Source organism: Phyllostomus hastatus, unplaced genomic scaffold (assembly GCF_019186645.2).
Source record: "Phyllostomus hastatus isolate PE091 unplaced genomic scaffold, TTU_PhHast_1.1 phas_contig_58, whole genome shotgun sequence".
Classification (NCBI taxonomy): domain Eukaryota; kingdom Metazoa; phylum Chordata; class Mammalia; order Chiroptera; family Phyllostomidae; genus Phyllostomus; species Phyllostomus hastatus.
The window spans coordinates 52,616,961-52,632,731 of record NW_025333916.1 but is presented as its reverse complement, the minus strand read 5'-3'; the positions used below and the strand labels follow the sequence as shown (position 1 = coordinate 52,632,731).

At 41.7% G+C, this 15,771-nt stretch overlaps 1 protein-coding gene across 2 annotated transcripts in view; it reads right to left on the bottom strand.

The window, feature by feature from the left end:
* The window catches only part of CDH6 (cadherin 6), a 126,725-nt gene that overhangs the window by 30,672 nt on the left and 80,282 nt on the right, over window positions 1-15,771 (bottom strand). For both annotated transcript variants that reach the window (XM_045847948.1, XM_045847949.1), the window contains exon 3: window positions 25-319. In XM_045847948.1, coding sequence (XP_045703904.1) covers window positions 25-319 — 295 coding nt within the window. The remainder of the gene's footprint in view (window positions 1-24; window positions 320-15,771) is intronic.

Below are 15,771 nucleotides of genomic sequence, written 5' to 3'. Positions count from 1 at the left end.
GTGGGGGGGGCACGCCTCACTCACCGACATCGGACATTTCGGGAACCGTGGCCGTGTACACCTCCTTGGTGAATATCGGCTCGTTGTCGTTGATGTCGTGGATCTTGATGATGAATTCAGACTCGGGTTCCACGGGTATCCCTGTCCTTCGGTTTACAGCTTGCGCTCGCAGGGAGTAAACAGGTTTTTTTTCCCTGTCCAGCCGCCTGGTGGCCTGTATATCCCCTGTGTTTTCATTGATAATGAAGAGATCTCCTGCCCCATCTCCTGAAAGGATATATTTAAGTGATCCATCTCCTCTATCCATGTCTGAATGTAACTAGTGTAGAAAAAAAAATTACAGAAAGTAAACGTCAAACATGTGATCCTAAACTGTTTATCTTCATTATGAATGCTTTCATTCAATCCTGTCTAAAGGGTGCGTTTTTTTTTCTTTCACTATTACTTAAATTTTAAAATACCATTCATTAATGAACATGTTTCCTTATAATCACAGAAATGTCCAGCATCGGAACAGAGCGTGGACAAAATTTAATCGTTATTTTGAAGGATGGAAACCTAAAAGCCAGAGCAATCACAAAATGCCCAAGGTCATATTGGACCGGCTGGAATGGAACTATTTTCACTGCAGCTTTTAGATTCTACTAACATGCTCTCCCTCACTTTATGTACACAGGCACACTCGAGAAGCAATATATTACTGAGAAAAGGATTTTGGTTTTTAAATCAGACAGACCTGAGTACATTCTGCCTCTATACTGAATTTAGGGAAGCTAGTAAATCTCTTTCAGTCTAATATGATAGAGATTATAATCTATTTTCTACATAGGTATGAAACTTATGTAGTTATTTATGAACCAGTGAATGCAATTCAACTCAAAGCATCTGAAAAACATCTTAAGGGCTACTATGGACTTTGCCTTGAAAGACACCTGATGAGATAATTTTCAAGGTCACTGGAAATAAGGATATTTCACGCTTAGATGTCAGTGTAACATGGGAAAGGACCTTCTAAAAAGTAGAGCCAGCCTCACACTGAATATTCTGCCTGAGAAACAAGTGGGTCCCTGCTCCTGAAGGAAAACCAGCAGGGGCTCTAGTGGGATTAGCCAGCGGTGCGGTGGGTGCGGGTAAAGGGCTGCATTGCCTGAATGGGAAGACGCCACCGAAGTGGGAGGGGACTATTGGCACATGGGAAGGAGCCCACGTGGCCTGTCCCAGGGACTATTTCCGAAGTGTTGACTTCCTGCTATTTCCCATGCTCCCTTTTCCCCGCTTCAGCGAAAGTTTAGGCAGCACCTCATAGGTCTTCAGGATCTCATAGGTTTTCTAATCTAACCCTTCTTACAAGTTTTTAACAAGTGCTTTTTACTGAGAAGAACTATTTTCAAACCCCACTTATAAACGTCAGCGGCATACAGACAAGTACTGTCAGTGGGGAGGCTGCTAATCTCTGTCCGATGTCAGCTCTGTCTGAACAGACAGTGACCACGTTGCCACCGTCACGGCAACAGTGGCAACAGGGAAACGAACTCTGTGCCCTCCCAGTTAACGCTGCATGGCGTGCTCAGAGTCGTGTCCAGAAACACACCAGAAAATAGAATTCCAGGGTGACAAAGGGATTTTTAAAAATAATGTAACCCTGCCTTCCTGAAAGTGTATCTATCATATGGAATATCATTTATACAAAATGCTGATGCAAAAGGATTCCGTGGCCCGAGACGTTTGGGAAATACTTCATAGTCTGCCTCTTTCTTGGAGGCATCCAGTGCCCATTAACTTATGAAAGACTGTGAGTGCCTACAGTTCCACATTGCACTTGACTTAATTCAGTTTAGCTCTTCTGGACTCTCTGATGTCAAGAACCCTCTCTGGGTGTGATCCGCATTGATATTTCCCAAAAAACACCATTTGGGAGACATGAGCTAACTGAATCCGTCAGCAGGGAGTCCAGAGAACTGAATTCCAGTTTGTGCAGTGTTTCCCAAATCACACGGCACACGTGAACGCGCCAGAGGACTAGCCATGCGGAGGCCTCACAGACGGTTTGCTGTGACCTCCGGGTTTTTAGAGACGGGAAGCTGTGCCCAAGGCCACCCAGCTAACACTGGTTAATAGCAGAGTTTGAGGGAGATAATTTTATTCATACAATTAGTAGCCTTGAAAGCAATTTGACAGAAATAATGGAAGATAAATGCAAACGGGGAGGAAATTACTTAGAAGTGAGACAAACGCAGTAAGAGACGTAGAGCAAGGGTACTCCATGATTTGCGTAATGCGATATGCTGAGGACACGTTGATACCATGATTGCACAGAAAGAGCCACTGGGGAAAGTTTAACTCTCTGCCGTCAAATTGGAATGACTGAAGAGAGCTCTTAAAAAGCCATTTCATTAACTCATGAGCAATGAAACCAATCTCACTGCCTGTTGCGTCCTGACTCCAGGGCAGCCACGGTTAGCATCTTGGCACCAGGCGGGGGCCCTGCAGCTGGAACCCGAAGTACAGGTCCGGCTCGTTCTTTTTCCTCCCCAAATGCAGGGTCACAGCAGCATCAACTAAGTGCCCTGTGCCAGGTTCCTGGTTGGTAAAACTCGGATAATAAGAGCTACAGGACAAGGCTGTGATGAGGATCTATGTAGAGCTTATATATAAATACTACAGTGATTGCTACCTAAACATGCGATAAAAACATGTGTGCTTTTATATGTTTTATAAATTACAAAGCTCCCTCCTCACTGAAAATACTGTTACTATTATTAACTCTTAATTCATAATGAGCGTGTTTTTGCTCCTTTTTTGACTTTGAGAACTTTGTTGTAAGGACTTTGAAAACCCAATCTTGCAAACACACGCTATCTCTAAGGTGAAATCTTGCTATGAAAAGCCAGTCTTCTTCTCCCAGGTGGCAATTGCTGTTTTATTTTCTCATGTGATTTATTATATTCTGTGTTCCACTAGATTGCAAACTCCCCTCGGCCCGTTCTTTCCTCGCTCTCCGTATGTAATTGTTGCACACTTAGTAGGTGAATCCCACATATGGCTACAAGATTTATTCAGGTAAAAGTAATCAGAAACTAATTTTTAGCTGTCAGGAGAGACCATTTCGATGACTTATAGAACAAACACCCTCGACGTTATGGGAGGGCGGCGGAGAGACCAACTAACTGGGTGAACAGGGATTGCTCTGCCGATCCCAATTCTGATTTATCAATATTTGAAAACTAGTGGGGAAAATGCACTTCTTCCCTCAGGCGATGTACGGTGATAACACCATTGAACCTCCCCCTGCTCCAAGTGCAGGGCGGTGGCTGAGGGAGAGCAGAGTAGTGGCAGCCTCCAGAAGCTTTCTTGAAGTTCTTCCCCTGTTTTCCTCCCCTTCCCTTGAACTGCACCTCCCCCACCCCCCACCCAGGGCCACTTCTTTTTTCTTTTCTTGGGGAGAAGAGGAGACAGAAGCCATCCGTGCTGGTGAAAGGCGTGGTGACAAGCAGACATTAGGGGTTTATTGAGCACTTTGATTTTAATTGGATTTTTCCTTTTGTGATGTCATTTATCACGGCCACTGTAAAAGGCAGACGTTAAACAACAACAAATGAAAGCTTGTAGGTTGCTGGAGGCATGTTTTTACTAATTTCAGTTTAATGTGCCGGTTCCATTAAGTTTAATCATCTGGTTCACTTTTAACGATTCACCATCAAGTAAAAATTACCAGCTTCCCTCAGAAAGTCACATCTCATCTGACTCCGGCAGGATTTTTACTACTGTACCTATGGCACTTTGTCCCAGAAGGAGCTCTTGGTCTTCGTTGGCTTTTCTGTTGATTTATTACTATTCTTTTTTAAGTGTAGCACTTCGACAAGTAAATACAGGGACCTGGGTTGTGGACATGGCTGGCATCTTCTTACCTGCTACTTGTGCCAGCTTTCAACTTGATTTTGACTCTAATTCAGAGGTAGAGCACTAATTGTACAGATTTCTAGTGGTTTATGAAACGTGCTATTGCTGCCCCATTCTGCTTGTTACTTGTCACTGGGTGACTGTGAGTCAGTAACCAAACTGAACCTTCCAATCTATGCTTAGGCAGAAAACAGAATCTACACAATAACTTACCTACAGGGCACACACAGGGAAGTACCCACAACATCCTGAAGGGGGCTTAGGGAAGGAATTAGGTGGTTTCTTTTCTTTTCTTTTTTTTTTGTAACAGTTATTTATTACCAAGTAATATCTACTGTACATAATTATATGCACTATACTTTTTAAAGTAGTTTTATTGATTACGCTATTACAGTTGTCCCAATTTTCCCCCTTTCATTCCCTTTCCACCCTGCCTCCCCAACCCTCCAGCATTCCACACCCCCTGCCCCGTTCATGTCCATGGGCTGTACATAGAAGTTCTTTGAGTCCTCTGTTTCCTATACCAGTTTTTATCTTTCCCTGTCTATTTTATGCCTGCTAATCATGCTTCTCCTTCCCTGTACCTTCTGTCCCCCATTCCTCCCTTCCCCCTCCCCACTCGGCTCCCTCTGTGTGATGTCTATTTCTCTGGTTCTGTTCCTGTTCTGGTTGCTTGCTTAGTTTTTCTTTTCATTGTTTTTCTTTTCTTTTAGGTCGTTTGTTAATAGTTGTGAGTTTGTTGTCATTTTATTGTTCATATTTTTGATCTTCCTTTTCTTAGATAAGTCCCTTTTAACATTTCATATAATAAGGGCTTGGTGATATTTTCTGAAATAACAAAAAATGGATTGTGGTTAATATGCTCATAGAGTGTAATGCAAGAGTAATCGTGGCCCTTTAAAAAAATGAAATGGTTTCCAATCTGAAATGTCAAAGGACCATCAGAGAACAGCTGTGGTGAAAAAATGTTCCTTGGCTGGGATTCAGGTGGGCAAACTGGAGTTACAGCAGAGAGAGTGAGAATAACTTTGTATTAAATAGCTTGAGTATTATTTTAAGTTAGGGAAATAAATCCATGATCAAGTTAGAGCACACTGAGGCTTAACTGAATTCAACATATATGTATATACATATTTGTGTGTATACATACATCTCTCTACATAATGCATGTATATGTAATGCTAATAAGTATACTTAATGTTGTGAAGGGCTTGTTGGGTAGAGTTTAAGTCTGGAAGGATTTCAACCTAGCTTGAACTCTATGGCCAGGATTACAAGTAGATTCTGTTTTAAAGATTTGGGGTTAGGTAAATAAAAATACCTTTTTTTAAAAAAATTATTTTTAGAGAGGGAAGGGAGGGAGAAAGAGAGAGAGAGAGAAACATCAATGTGCGGTTGCTGGGGGTCATGGCCTGCAACCCAGGCATGTACCCTGAATGGGAATTGAACCTGCAAAGCTTTGGTTCGCAGCCCTCACTCAATCCACTGAGCTACGCCAGCCAGGTAAAAATATCTTTTAATGAACTTTTATAGTATATATTTTCATATGCTATCTTTGATGTTAATGATTTAGCATGAATTAACTAATTAAAATCTGATGATTATTTTACAAATCAAAACACTGATGGCAGCATATTATTGTGGCAGGCTGCTGGAACAAGTCAAAAATGCAAATTCTCAGGCCCCACCCACCTGCGGAATCAGAAACTCGGTGGGTGCTGCCCAGTAGTCTGTGTTTTAAGAAACCCTCTGGGTGATTCTGATGAGTGCTCGAGTTTGAGAACCACGGCCTTAACCAGCACGGCCAACAGTGAAAATGAAGTTGGGCAAGGGGAAGAAATGAGTGTGTATTCATGCTACGCACTAAGTTGTGTGACCTTGGGGAACTTAGTTGACCTCTCTAAGTCTCAGTTCCCTCATCTACGTGAGAGGAATAGTAATGATACCAGTTTGCAGGTGCATTGCTCTAACAATTAGTAAAATATGTATGTAAAATGCTTAAAAGAAGGTCTAGTTTAGGGAAACACACTTCAATAAATTATTCTTGCATCAGCTTGAAATATTCAGAAGGTAGATTTTGAAGGTGGAAAGATTTGGATTTGAATTCTGACTTTCCCATTAATCAACTAAATTAATTAAATTGTCTTAGTTTTCATTCTGTCATCTATAAGATAGAACTCAGAATAGTTAACTTTGACAGCTACTCCTAGTTTATTTGTCCCATAAAAGTTGGTAATCTTGCCCTGGCTGGTGTGGCTCAGTGGATTGAACTCTGGCCTGTGAACCAAAGGGTCACCAGTTCGATTCCCAGTCAGGGCACATGCCTGGGTTGCGGGTCAGGTCCCCAGTAGAGGACGCGTGAGAGGCAACCACATATTGATGTTTCTCTCCCTCTCTTTCTCCCCACCTTCCTCTCTTTCTAAAAATAAATAAATAAATAAAATCTTTTTAAAAAGTTTGTAATCTTGAGGCCTATGTCTTAGGTCCTTGTCTTTCCTCATTTCACATAATCTCTTTATATGAAGTCATCTACCTATTTTCATGTGTTCAACTATTATCTATGTGCCATTGAAGCCCAAACCCACACACAACTTCAGGGCAGCCCATTTTCTCGAGATCCAGAGGCAAGGATACAACTGATTCCCAGGCAAGTCTCTTCGACATCTTCCTCTCAGTACCTCCCAACTGATCCCATTACGTTCTCTCCCAAACCTGGTCCCGTTACATGTCCCATCTCTGTAAAGGCCATCAGAGTCATCCTCGACCCTCCCCTCTGCCTCCATCACCACATTCAGTAGGCCACCAACTCCTGTCAATTCTGCCTCTTATCTCTTACTTGTCTCTGTCTGCACCGGTGTCACCTTGGTCTGAGCCATCACCATTGCTCATTCATCTATCGAACCGAGGCCCTCCAAACACACCCTCAGTTCTGCTTTTTTTCAATGTATTTTCCTTTCTGTAGCTAGACCAGTCCAGCAACAACAACGACAACAGTGACAACAGTCACAACACACTAAAGAAAGATGGCGCTCTCTTCTAATTAAATCCTTCAGTGTTTTCTCTTCACACTTGGGGTGAAGCCCCCATCCCCACTCCTGAACACGGCATCCCAAGTCCACCGCGGTCACCACCCCTCTCTTTACTCCCATCAGCCACCATTCTCTCCTTGCCGCCCTTTGGCCTTTGCACTCTGTGCACTGCCGTTCCTTGACGATACATCAGTCCCTTCTGTATCTGGGCCTCCCCGCATGTGGTCCCCTTGGCGTAAAGTCCTTTTGACCATCTTCACCTGGCCAGTCCAACTTCATGCAGCGGGTCTGTGTCATCTTTGACTCCTCAGGAAAGACTTCCCTAAACTGCTAGTTCAGGTTAGATTCTCCAGCTATGCACTCTCAGTTTATTCCCCACTTACCCATCAGTAAATTCTGTTTTTTTTCTAAATAACTTGTTTCCCAGCTGTTTTTTATGTTTCGATCAGCAAACAGCTGGATCACAAGCTTCACCAAGGAAGCTGCCTGGTTCCCTTCTGTATTGTCAGCACCTAACATACTGGCACATGATAGATCCTCAATAATTAATGATTGCCAACAATTAATGAATAAGTGTTGTAAAGATAAAAAGGGATAAAATAACAATTATCAATGAGGTTTCTGGCACACAGAAGGCAATCAATACATCTTAGCATCCTCCATTCCCTTTCTCACTTGATTTTAGGATAATTCTAAAATGTATCAAGACTATATGTTCCTGAAGCTGCCAGAAAATTTAGCAATTATTACCTAAAATTAGGCACATAGTCTAATCTAAGCAATCTGAGGGAGGAATACCAGTTATTGTCTCAGAATCAAAAAAAAGTTTTTAATAACCAATTAAACCTCATTACAATCATGTCACTTGTATTTGCTGAAAAGAGCAAAGAAGTTACAAGTGCACGGAGGACCCTGACCATTATAATTACACCGGGCACTGGGACAGAAGTCACCTGGTCAGGGCGAAGAAGTTGCAAGGTTTTACTGAACCGTATTTCAGGTACCATCTTGTTGTAGAAAGTAATGGGTAATGAATGGAAAATGCTCCATTTTATGGACACATTGTTCCACAATAAACGTGACTTAACTGTCAACCAAGATCATTTTAAAACACTTATTGGCCTGAAAAGCTACGTAAGGTGATGACTAAAAAACAATACCTGTCCTTTACAATTTAGGCTTATAACTGCTCATATGTGAAACCTATAGAATAAAAGCGGAAATTAGACAATTGAGTACTTGGGTTGGGTGTCAGGAATAATGAAAAAGGCAAATGAAAAGATGGAGGACAGCACAGAAGGAACTTGAAAGCTGGATGAAGTAGAGTCAGGGAATGTCCTGTCTGAGATGATTTAGGGAGACTTCTTGGAGATGTTTAGATTCACTAATGGGAGAAGAATGGCTGAGCAACCAGTGTGAGTGCATGGCGTGGTTTCAGTGCTCAGCGTGGGGGAAAATCAGAGGACACCTTGAGTGGGTGCCTGGGGTAATAGAAGCAAGAACGTCAGCTGAAAGAGAAACACTCTTTGCCTGGAGTCTCAGGATCCTGTATTTTCTCACACTGCACTCAGAGGTACAGGGGAGATGCGGCTTCCTTCTTTTTTTAAAATAGCTTATCCCTGAAGTTCTAATCCCATTGAGTATTAGGAACTCTAGATTAGCTTGAATATCAAGTCAATAATTCACTGCTATCCAATAAAGTCTGCCCGATTCAGTAATACAGCCTTTTAGGCAACTATTTTAAATAAATCCTAGTCTTTCTGGTTTCTCCCCTTCCCCCTGACCCAGTGTAAGATGGCGTCTGCACGTACGAACACGAGAGAGCCATGTGGCCTGAACCAGAGGGAAATTCGGGGGCTTTTGGAACCAAGAGTAGTCCTTGTCCTGTCCCCTGGCCTGAAGGTCTCTAGGCAAGATCTCTAGTCCATCACTTTCCTCGGTGGCGCCTGTGCTTTTGGCAGGTGGGACCGTGATTTCAGCTCCTCAGGGTCCCAGGTGACTACCTCTATCCTGCCTTCCCCACCGCCACCACAGAGGCCCTGGCTGTGCCTCCTTCATTGCACTTGGCACGTGGTTGTAGCTACAGAGTTGCTTTGTCCTCGGCAGGTACCACCTATAGGACCAGCCACCTCTTTCTTGCCCTGGAGAAGCTTTGGAGACTCCTGGGACCTAAACTGGGCCTCTCCCTCACTACATGATTGTCCCCAAAGGGAAAAGGGAAACACCACTCTGCTCTCACCTGTACCCACACACTGGCACCTGCTCCCTGGCTCCTTCCAAGGACCTTCAACACACAGTCTCGGGCAGTAAGAATGACTTCAGATACACACAGGACTGTATGTGTTCATGCATTTAATAGCCAGAACTGTGCAATCCCTCCCACGGCTTCGGAAATACACCCCACCCATGAGCTTCGGTGGGAGGAACAGCTGATTCCCACCCTGAGCTCTGAGAAGGCAGCTGGGCTGGAAGCCTGACCTGCAGCCCTGAGCCCGGCACCCGTAATTTCTGGTGGTGACATGTGTAAATGACGTTAGTCAGTTTTATTCTAGTTCGCTAGGCCCATGTTTTGATGCATCAGATGGGCTCTAAAAGGATCTGGAAAACCTCTTTCTCTGGCAAAGCCTAGGCTGGGGCTGTCTCCATACCCTATGACTTCTTTCTGTTTACACCATGTTGCCTCTTGTAATGGCCTGAAAATATTATTTTCTTCTGTACAACATAAATAACTTGGTGGATTTTATAACAGTGGAAATATTTTATCATTAAAGTGTTCTTTTATATTATTCATCATTTAGCAATTGGTCTGGCTGGGATTTGGAAAAATAATAATAGCAGACATTTATTAAGACCATACTATGGGTTAGAGCATATGTTGAATTTATCACAGGGATTATATAATTTTATACTCATCATGAATCTCTTCCTACCCCCCTTTAACTGATGAAGAAACTAAGGCAAAATGAAAGTTAAGTAACTTCTCAGCACCGTACACCCAACAGGAGCAGAATTGGAGTTCGGGCGGCTGGACATCATGGTCTACTCTGTTAACCACAACAAATGTTTTCTCTGGATGTTTACATTCAGCTCAATGAAGAGTCATCAGAAGCTCAACCTGTACCAAACAGTATTTTAAATGCTGAGTTACAGACATCTAACAAAGGATTTTTCAACCTCTGCACCAGTGACATTTTGGGCTGGATGACTTTTGTAGTGGTACCAGACCTGTTTACTAGCATTCTTGGCCCCTGTTCACTAGACACCTGTAGCACCTTTTAAATTCTGACAACCCAAAATGACTGCATACATTGCCAAAGGTCCTCTGGTGGGACAGAACTGCCTCCACTGAGAACCACTGATGAACTTTCTATCTTTCTATCTATCTATCTATCTATCTATCTATCTATCTATCTATCTATCTATCAATCATCTATTTATCTATCATCTATCTGTCATTTCCTCCTCCCACCTCTTTTCTCATTGCGTACCTTGTAACTTTTAAAATTCATTCAAATAGTAACACAAAGGGGTCTGACTCTGCAGAGATAACACATGACCCACTCAATTCAATCTTTTATCTTTTGTTGGATTTAATAACCAACAAGAAAGACCTGGTGCAGAGGTCTTTCAGAGGTGAATTTTTGCAGAGGTGAATTTTTGACAAAGTGCTGAGATTGAAAAAATTTTGAATTTAAACTCAGGAGAAATTTATTAATTTCCTTGACATTTATCCTTTGCACTCAATACCTTGAATTTAACATCAAAAGTACCAAAGTAACTATTAAATGAACAAAACTGGAGTGCTATAGTAGTTATGGTAGGCAGGATAATGGCCCTCCCAATGATGTCCGTGTACTGCTTCCCAGAACCAGGGACTATGTTACCTTACATGGCAAACGGGACTGTACAGGTGTGATTAAGGTAAAGATTTCGAGGTCAGAAGACTATCCTGGATTATTCAGGTGAGCCCATATAATCACCAGGGTCCTTATCAGGGAAAGAGTCGGGGAGTCAGAGAAGCTGCTGGCTTGGAAGGTGGAGGAAGAAGCCACCAACCAAGGGATGCAGGCAGCCTCTATAAGCTCCAAAAGGCACAGAAAGGGGTCCTCCCTAGAGTTTCCACAGGGACACGCTGCAGGCACCTGGGTTTAGCCCTTTGAAACCTGTTTTAAACTTTCGACTTCTAAAATTGCAAGAGCATAAATTTGCGCTGCTATGAGCCATTAGGTTTGTGTGACTGGTTTCAATGGAAATAGAAAACTAACACAGTATTTCTTTATCTTTGGAATTCGACGTGAACTGAAACTATTCAAGAATCCAGTGAAAGAGGGAAGAAAACCAACCCTTGGTGACAGGTATGTATCAGGTACTGCGTAAAGGCTTCATGTATTACATCAACTAAGTCTCATAACAACTCCAGGAGAGACTCTGAGGTCAGGGAGGTGAAGTAACCTACTCAGAGTCAAGGGCAGAGCCAGGAAGGATACCAAGATCTGCCTGACTCCAAAGTCTATGCTCGTTCACATGAGCACACACGGCCAAACAACACTTCCCGTCACGATTACAAAAGCATTTGGCTTCACGGTATTTGTTGTATTAGGCCCCAGGCTCAGTTATTTATAAATTCTATTGGCATAAATGATATAAACTATAATAGATGTCACTGTTCATTTGGGATTTATCAATTAAACAAATGCCTTTTCGTTTATTCACTGCACGAAGTTAGTTCCCCCAAAAAGCATTGTTTAGCGCCTTGTGCTTGGCTCTGGAAGTCCAAGGTCTTCAGCAGACTGAGACATTAGTCTCAGCTTTGCTTAGTCTCACATTTTCATTTTCAAAATGCCAGTGGTAAATCAAGTTGAGAGCCAGTCAAAAATTGATTTAGAAAGGCATTGTAACTCACCAGTTTTAATCCCACTGCTTTTTGCCTTAGAGTGCAATCTCTGCAGCCATTGACAAATCTAAGGCCAAAGACACACAGGCTCCTCCCGCCCCCTCTCTTCCTCTCCCTCTGTCTCTGACACTACACTTTGAAAGAAAATATTAACAGATGAATGCAGACACTGGAGACATGATGCATCAAACAACAGAAACTTAAAAAAGTCATGTTTCTCACTAGCTAATGGATTTTGCCCAAAATGTGTTTTTCTTCAAAGGCGAAAATCATATTGCATTCAATAATCTTATGTTGCCTCTTACTTAGGATTTGGACAGTTAAAGCTACATCTTTATAAAACAAGTAGTTTCCTTGAGGGAGAGACTATTTCTTGTTCAAATTCATAACTCTCAAGCATCTCGTGTGTGCTCCGTAAATGATGATTAAATTGAATTCTGTAACCTACTCATACAGTCAAGGAAATAATGGTGAGCAATTCTAGGAGACAGATTATGAGCTCATTTATTAGTTTTTCTTGCTTGGAAACCAGTTTATAAATTCTTAAATACTTGGAACAACTCTTTTTTTTTTTAGTTGTTTTTTGGTTTACAGGAACTAACTGTGAACCACTCAGTGAAGTGTGTGCGATCCCAATGGCTACACCGGGCACGTGTCTCCCAGTGATGTCAGCGCCGTGAACTTGAGCGCTCCAGCTCCTGAGCATTTACAGTTATCTCATTGGCCCACCATGTCTGAAATACTCTCTGCTACTTTGACATCTTCCTGGTGTGGGAGAAGTGGAGGGTATCAGATCTAGCCACATCGGGAAAGCAGGACTCCAGCCCCAGCTGGCACTCTGCTGCCAATGGCTCTGGGGACCCTTAACCCCTCTGGGATCTGTCTCCAGAAGAGGAGGAGCGCTTACGCAGATCCCTGGAGGAACCCCTTGCACACGCGAGAGCGCCTCCTAACTGCAGGGACTGGTAAAACGCGCGCACATGTTATCAGTGCCCCTTAATAATCACATGGCACATTTTCTGCCATGAAACTCTGCTGGAAACAATCTGCTGCCAGGGGATGATTTTCCTTGTGTCTGGTTTTCTGTTCTGTGCCCCTCCGGCCTGCGCCCTCCCCTTCGTTAGAAGTTGTTTGATGGTCGGCTTCACGCGAAGATTCTGGCTGCCCCGTTATCATTTTAAAACTTAGCTAGGTGAGGCGCGCACTGTTGAGCAGGAGGTAGAACGGAATGAAGGACTGCCACTCGAGGTTGCCCAAGTCACCTAATTTTTTAAAATTTAATTTTAAAACTATATTTCCTTTTAAGAGGTAGGTGGAATGGTAATCACCAAGATTATAGCTGTAACACAGGGTAAGGAGCTCCCCTGTTTTAGTCTTTCAACATAGACACACAGTTGGGAGGATGGGGAGAACCCTCAAGACACAAATAGGGTAAGAGAGAAATTTCTGGTAACTCATTCTGCCTTACTTGATTTCTATTTTTTAATTAAAAAAACTTTTATTTGGAAATAATCTCAAACAGGGAAGATGCAAAAAAAAAGGCTTTACTTGATTTCTACAGGGGAAGCTCTCTTCCTAGAAGGTGTTTCCCCTCACTGGGAAATAAAAAAGATGAAACCCCAGGCTGTAGATTAAGTGAGGAAACAAGCCAGATCCTTATGCTTCCTGATGGAGGAAAAAGAAAACAACGAAAGTGTGCTGCGATTTTGCATAACTGTGTTTTAAAGCAGAATTTTTCTACGCATCTCCTCTTTCACGTTTCCTTTCTGAATTGTACTTATAAGTAGTAGAAAGAATTAAGATGAGATTATTCTCCAGAGATGATTATTTTTTCCCACGAGAACTAAAACTATGTTGATTGGAAGAATGTATAGCTGGTAAAAGAAAAAGAATTAGTCATTATACAGAATTGTTCTCTCTGTATTATCATCACATTTGTCTCTATAGTTGATGTTTCATGAATCATTGCAATCTGTGTCCTCAGGTCTTAAATGATTTCTCTTTTACCGGATTGTCTGTGCTATGTACCTTCTTAGGGATTTTAAGAAAAAGAAATTTGTGTTTTATTGGTTAACTCTGGCTTTTTCTCATTTTGTTTCAAACTTTCTTCTACCGAGACCCTAAATAATGTCTGATTCTCATTTGTAAAAGTCTCAAAGGCACCAACTTTTATGGTATGATATTATTCGCTATATATTTTCTTTTTATCTTTCTTGTTAGCTCATGCGCATACCCGTACAACTGTGCTGCCTGCAGTTTCTCCAGTTTGCACTAAGGAAGCTTGCGTTTTTTTCCTCCTGTATCATAAATATTTGTGTCACTTTGATGTGAAAATTTCAGAGGTAGTTTCCGTGGACTTTCATAATAAATTTGGTTTCTATGTTTACTATCTAATATATCCTTGAACTTTAAAGGCTAGATTTTCAGTTGTCAATGGCACAAATCGCCATCAATAATATCCATAGCAAAACATTCACATCAATAAACTGGGAGGCAGTTTTTAGATAGTACATCAGGTTTTCATCTTTTACTGTTCCCTCACTGCAGCTTAGTTAAGTAATATTTGGCTGTTCCCAGTGTGCACCGTCTGTGCTTAGGCACCTTGAAGGATAAGGAGTTGAGCAAGGTCTGTGGTCCAGAATCCTGCAGAGTCAACAAAGATATAAGCTTCAAAGGTACAAATTTAATATCTAAAGTACTAATTGAAAACCAGTGCTGGGATCCCATTTAAAACACTACTCAATTATTGAAGGTCAAAATTCAACCTTAAACAAAGAATTCATTAGTTTGTTCTAAAAAGTGAAGCATTTGGGGTGATTAAACTATTAAATCAAGAGTAGTTTTCCTATAATAAAACTTTGACTTAATAACATAAGGAGGGTGCAATATTATTCCTACTTAATTATGATAATTCCAACTTAAAATATTAGTATACCTGAAGTATCAACACTATAGTCCTTTTTTGAATTGCTGGATGTGTTAAACTTTTTAAGAAAACAATACCTAACCAGACTCCTAACATTTCCCAGCAATTTAAATCATATAAACTCCAGAAAGTGGTGTAAACTGATGTTTTTAAGTGAAATAAATGATAAATAGCCTTAACAGGAGGACTTAGAAAAGTTAAGTTCATCAAATAATGTGATGGTACTGTGCATTTTATTTTCTGTTTGGGATAATAAAGAAAACTTTATATTTTCATATATACTTAGCCTTCTGAATTGCAGTTGACTAACAATATTTGCAGATGCTTTAGCTGCTTTGACACCATCTTCCGACTTACAATACCTGACCTCCCTGAAGGAGGCAGGACATTAGCGGGATGCTGTGGGTACCTCTGGTTCTTCCTTGTCTTCCTCTTTTCTGTTCTCTCGAGGTGCACTTGATTGTGGGGCCCCTTTCTGCTTTGTACTGGTCTTTCTTTACCACCTGACTAGTGAGTATGATACGCCAGGTTCTGTTCTAAACACTTCCTGTGTATTAACTTATTTAATCCCCACCTCAATAACTGTATTACTCCCCTCATTTAGCGGCCAAAGAACTGGAGGGCAGAGAGGTTAAATAACATGCTCAACATACCCATGTAGTCGCAGGGTAGCTGGGACTCAACATAGGCAGGCTGCCTGTGCTATTAACTTTACACTCTCTGGTGAGTGATTGTTGAATGAATGAAAAGCATTTTCTCTCCAGATCTGTTTGGAAATGCCATAGCTGAGATAACTTCAATTGCCTTCTTAACTCCAATCTCTGCTCCCTCTAGTCAGCTTTAAACCCCTCATCCAGAGTGAGATTTCAAGCTTTTTGTTATGCCTTTATTACTGCCCTCAGGTCTTCTGAAATACACCAATTCACCTGCAATATTTATTCATACATTTCACACATGTATACATTTTAATCTTTTAAAATGTCTCTCTTTTCTTGTATACATGCATTCTTTGTGAATGGAAA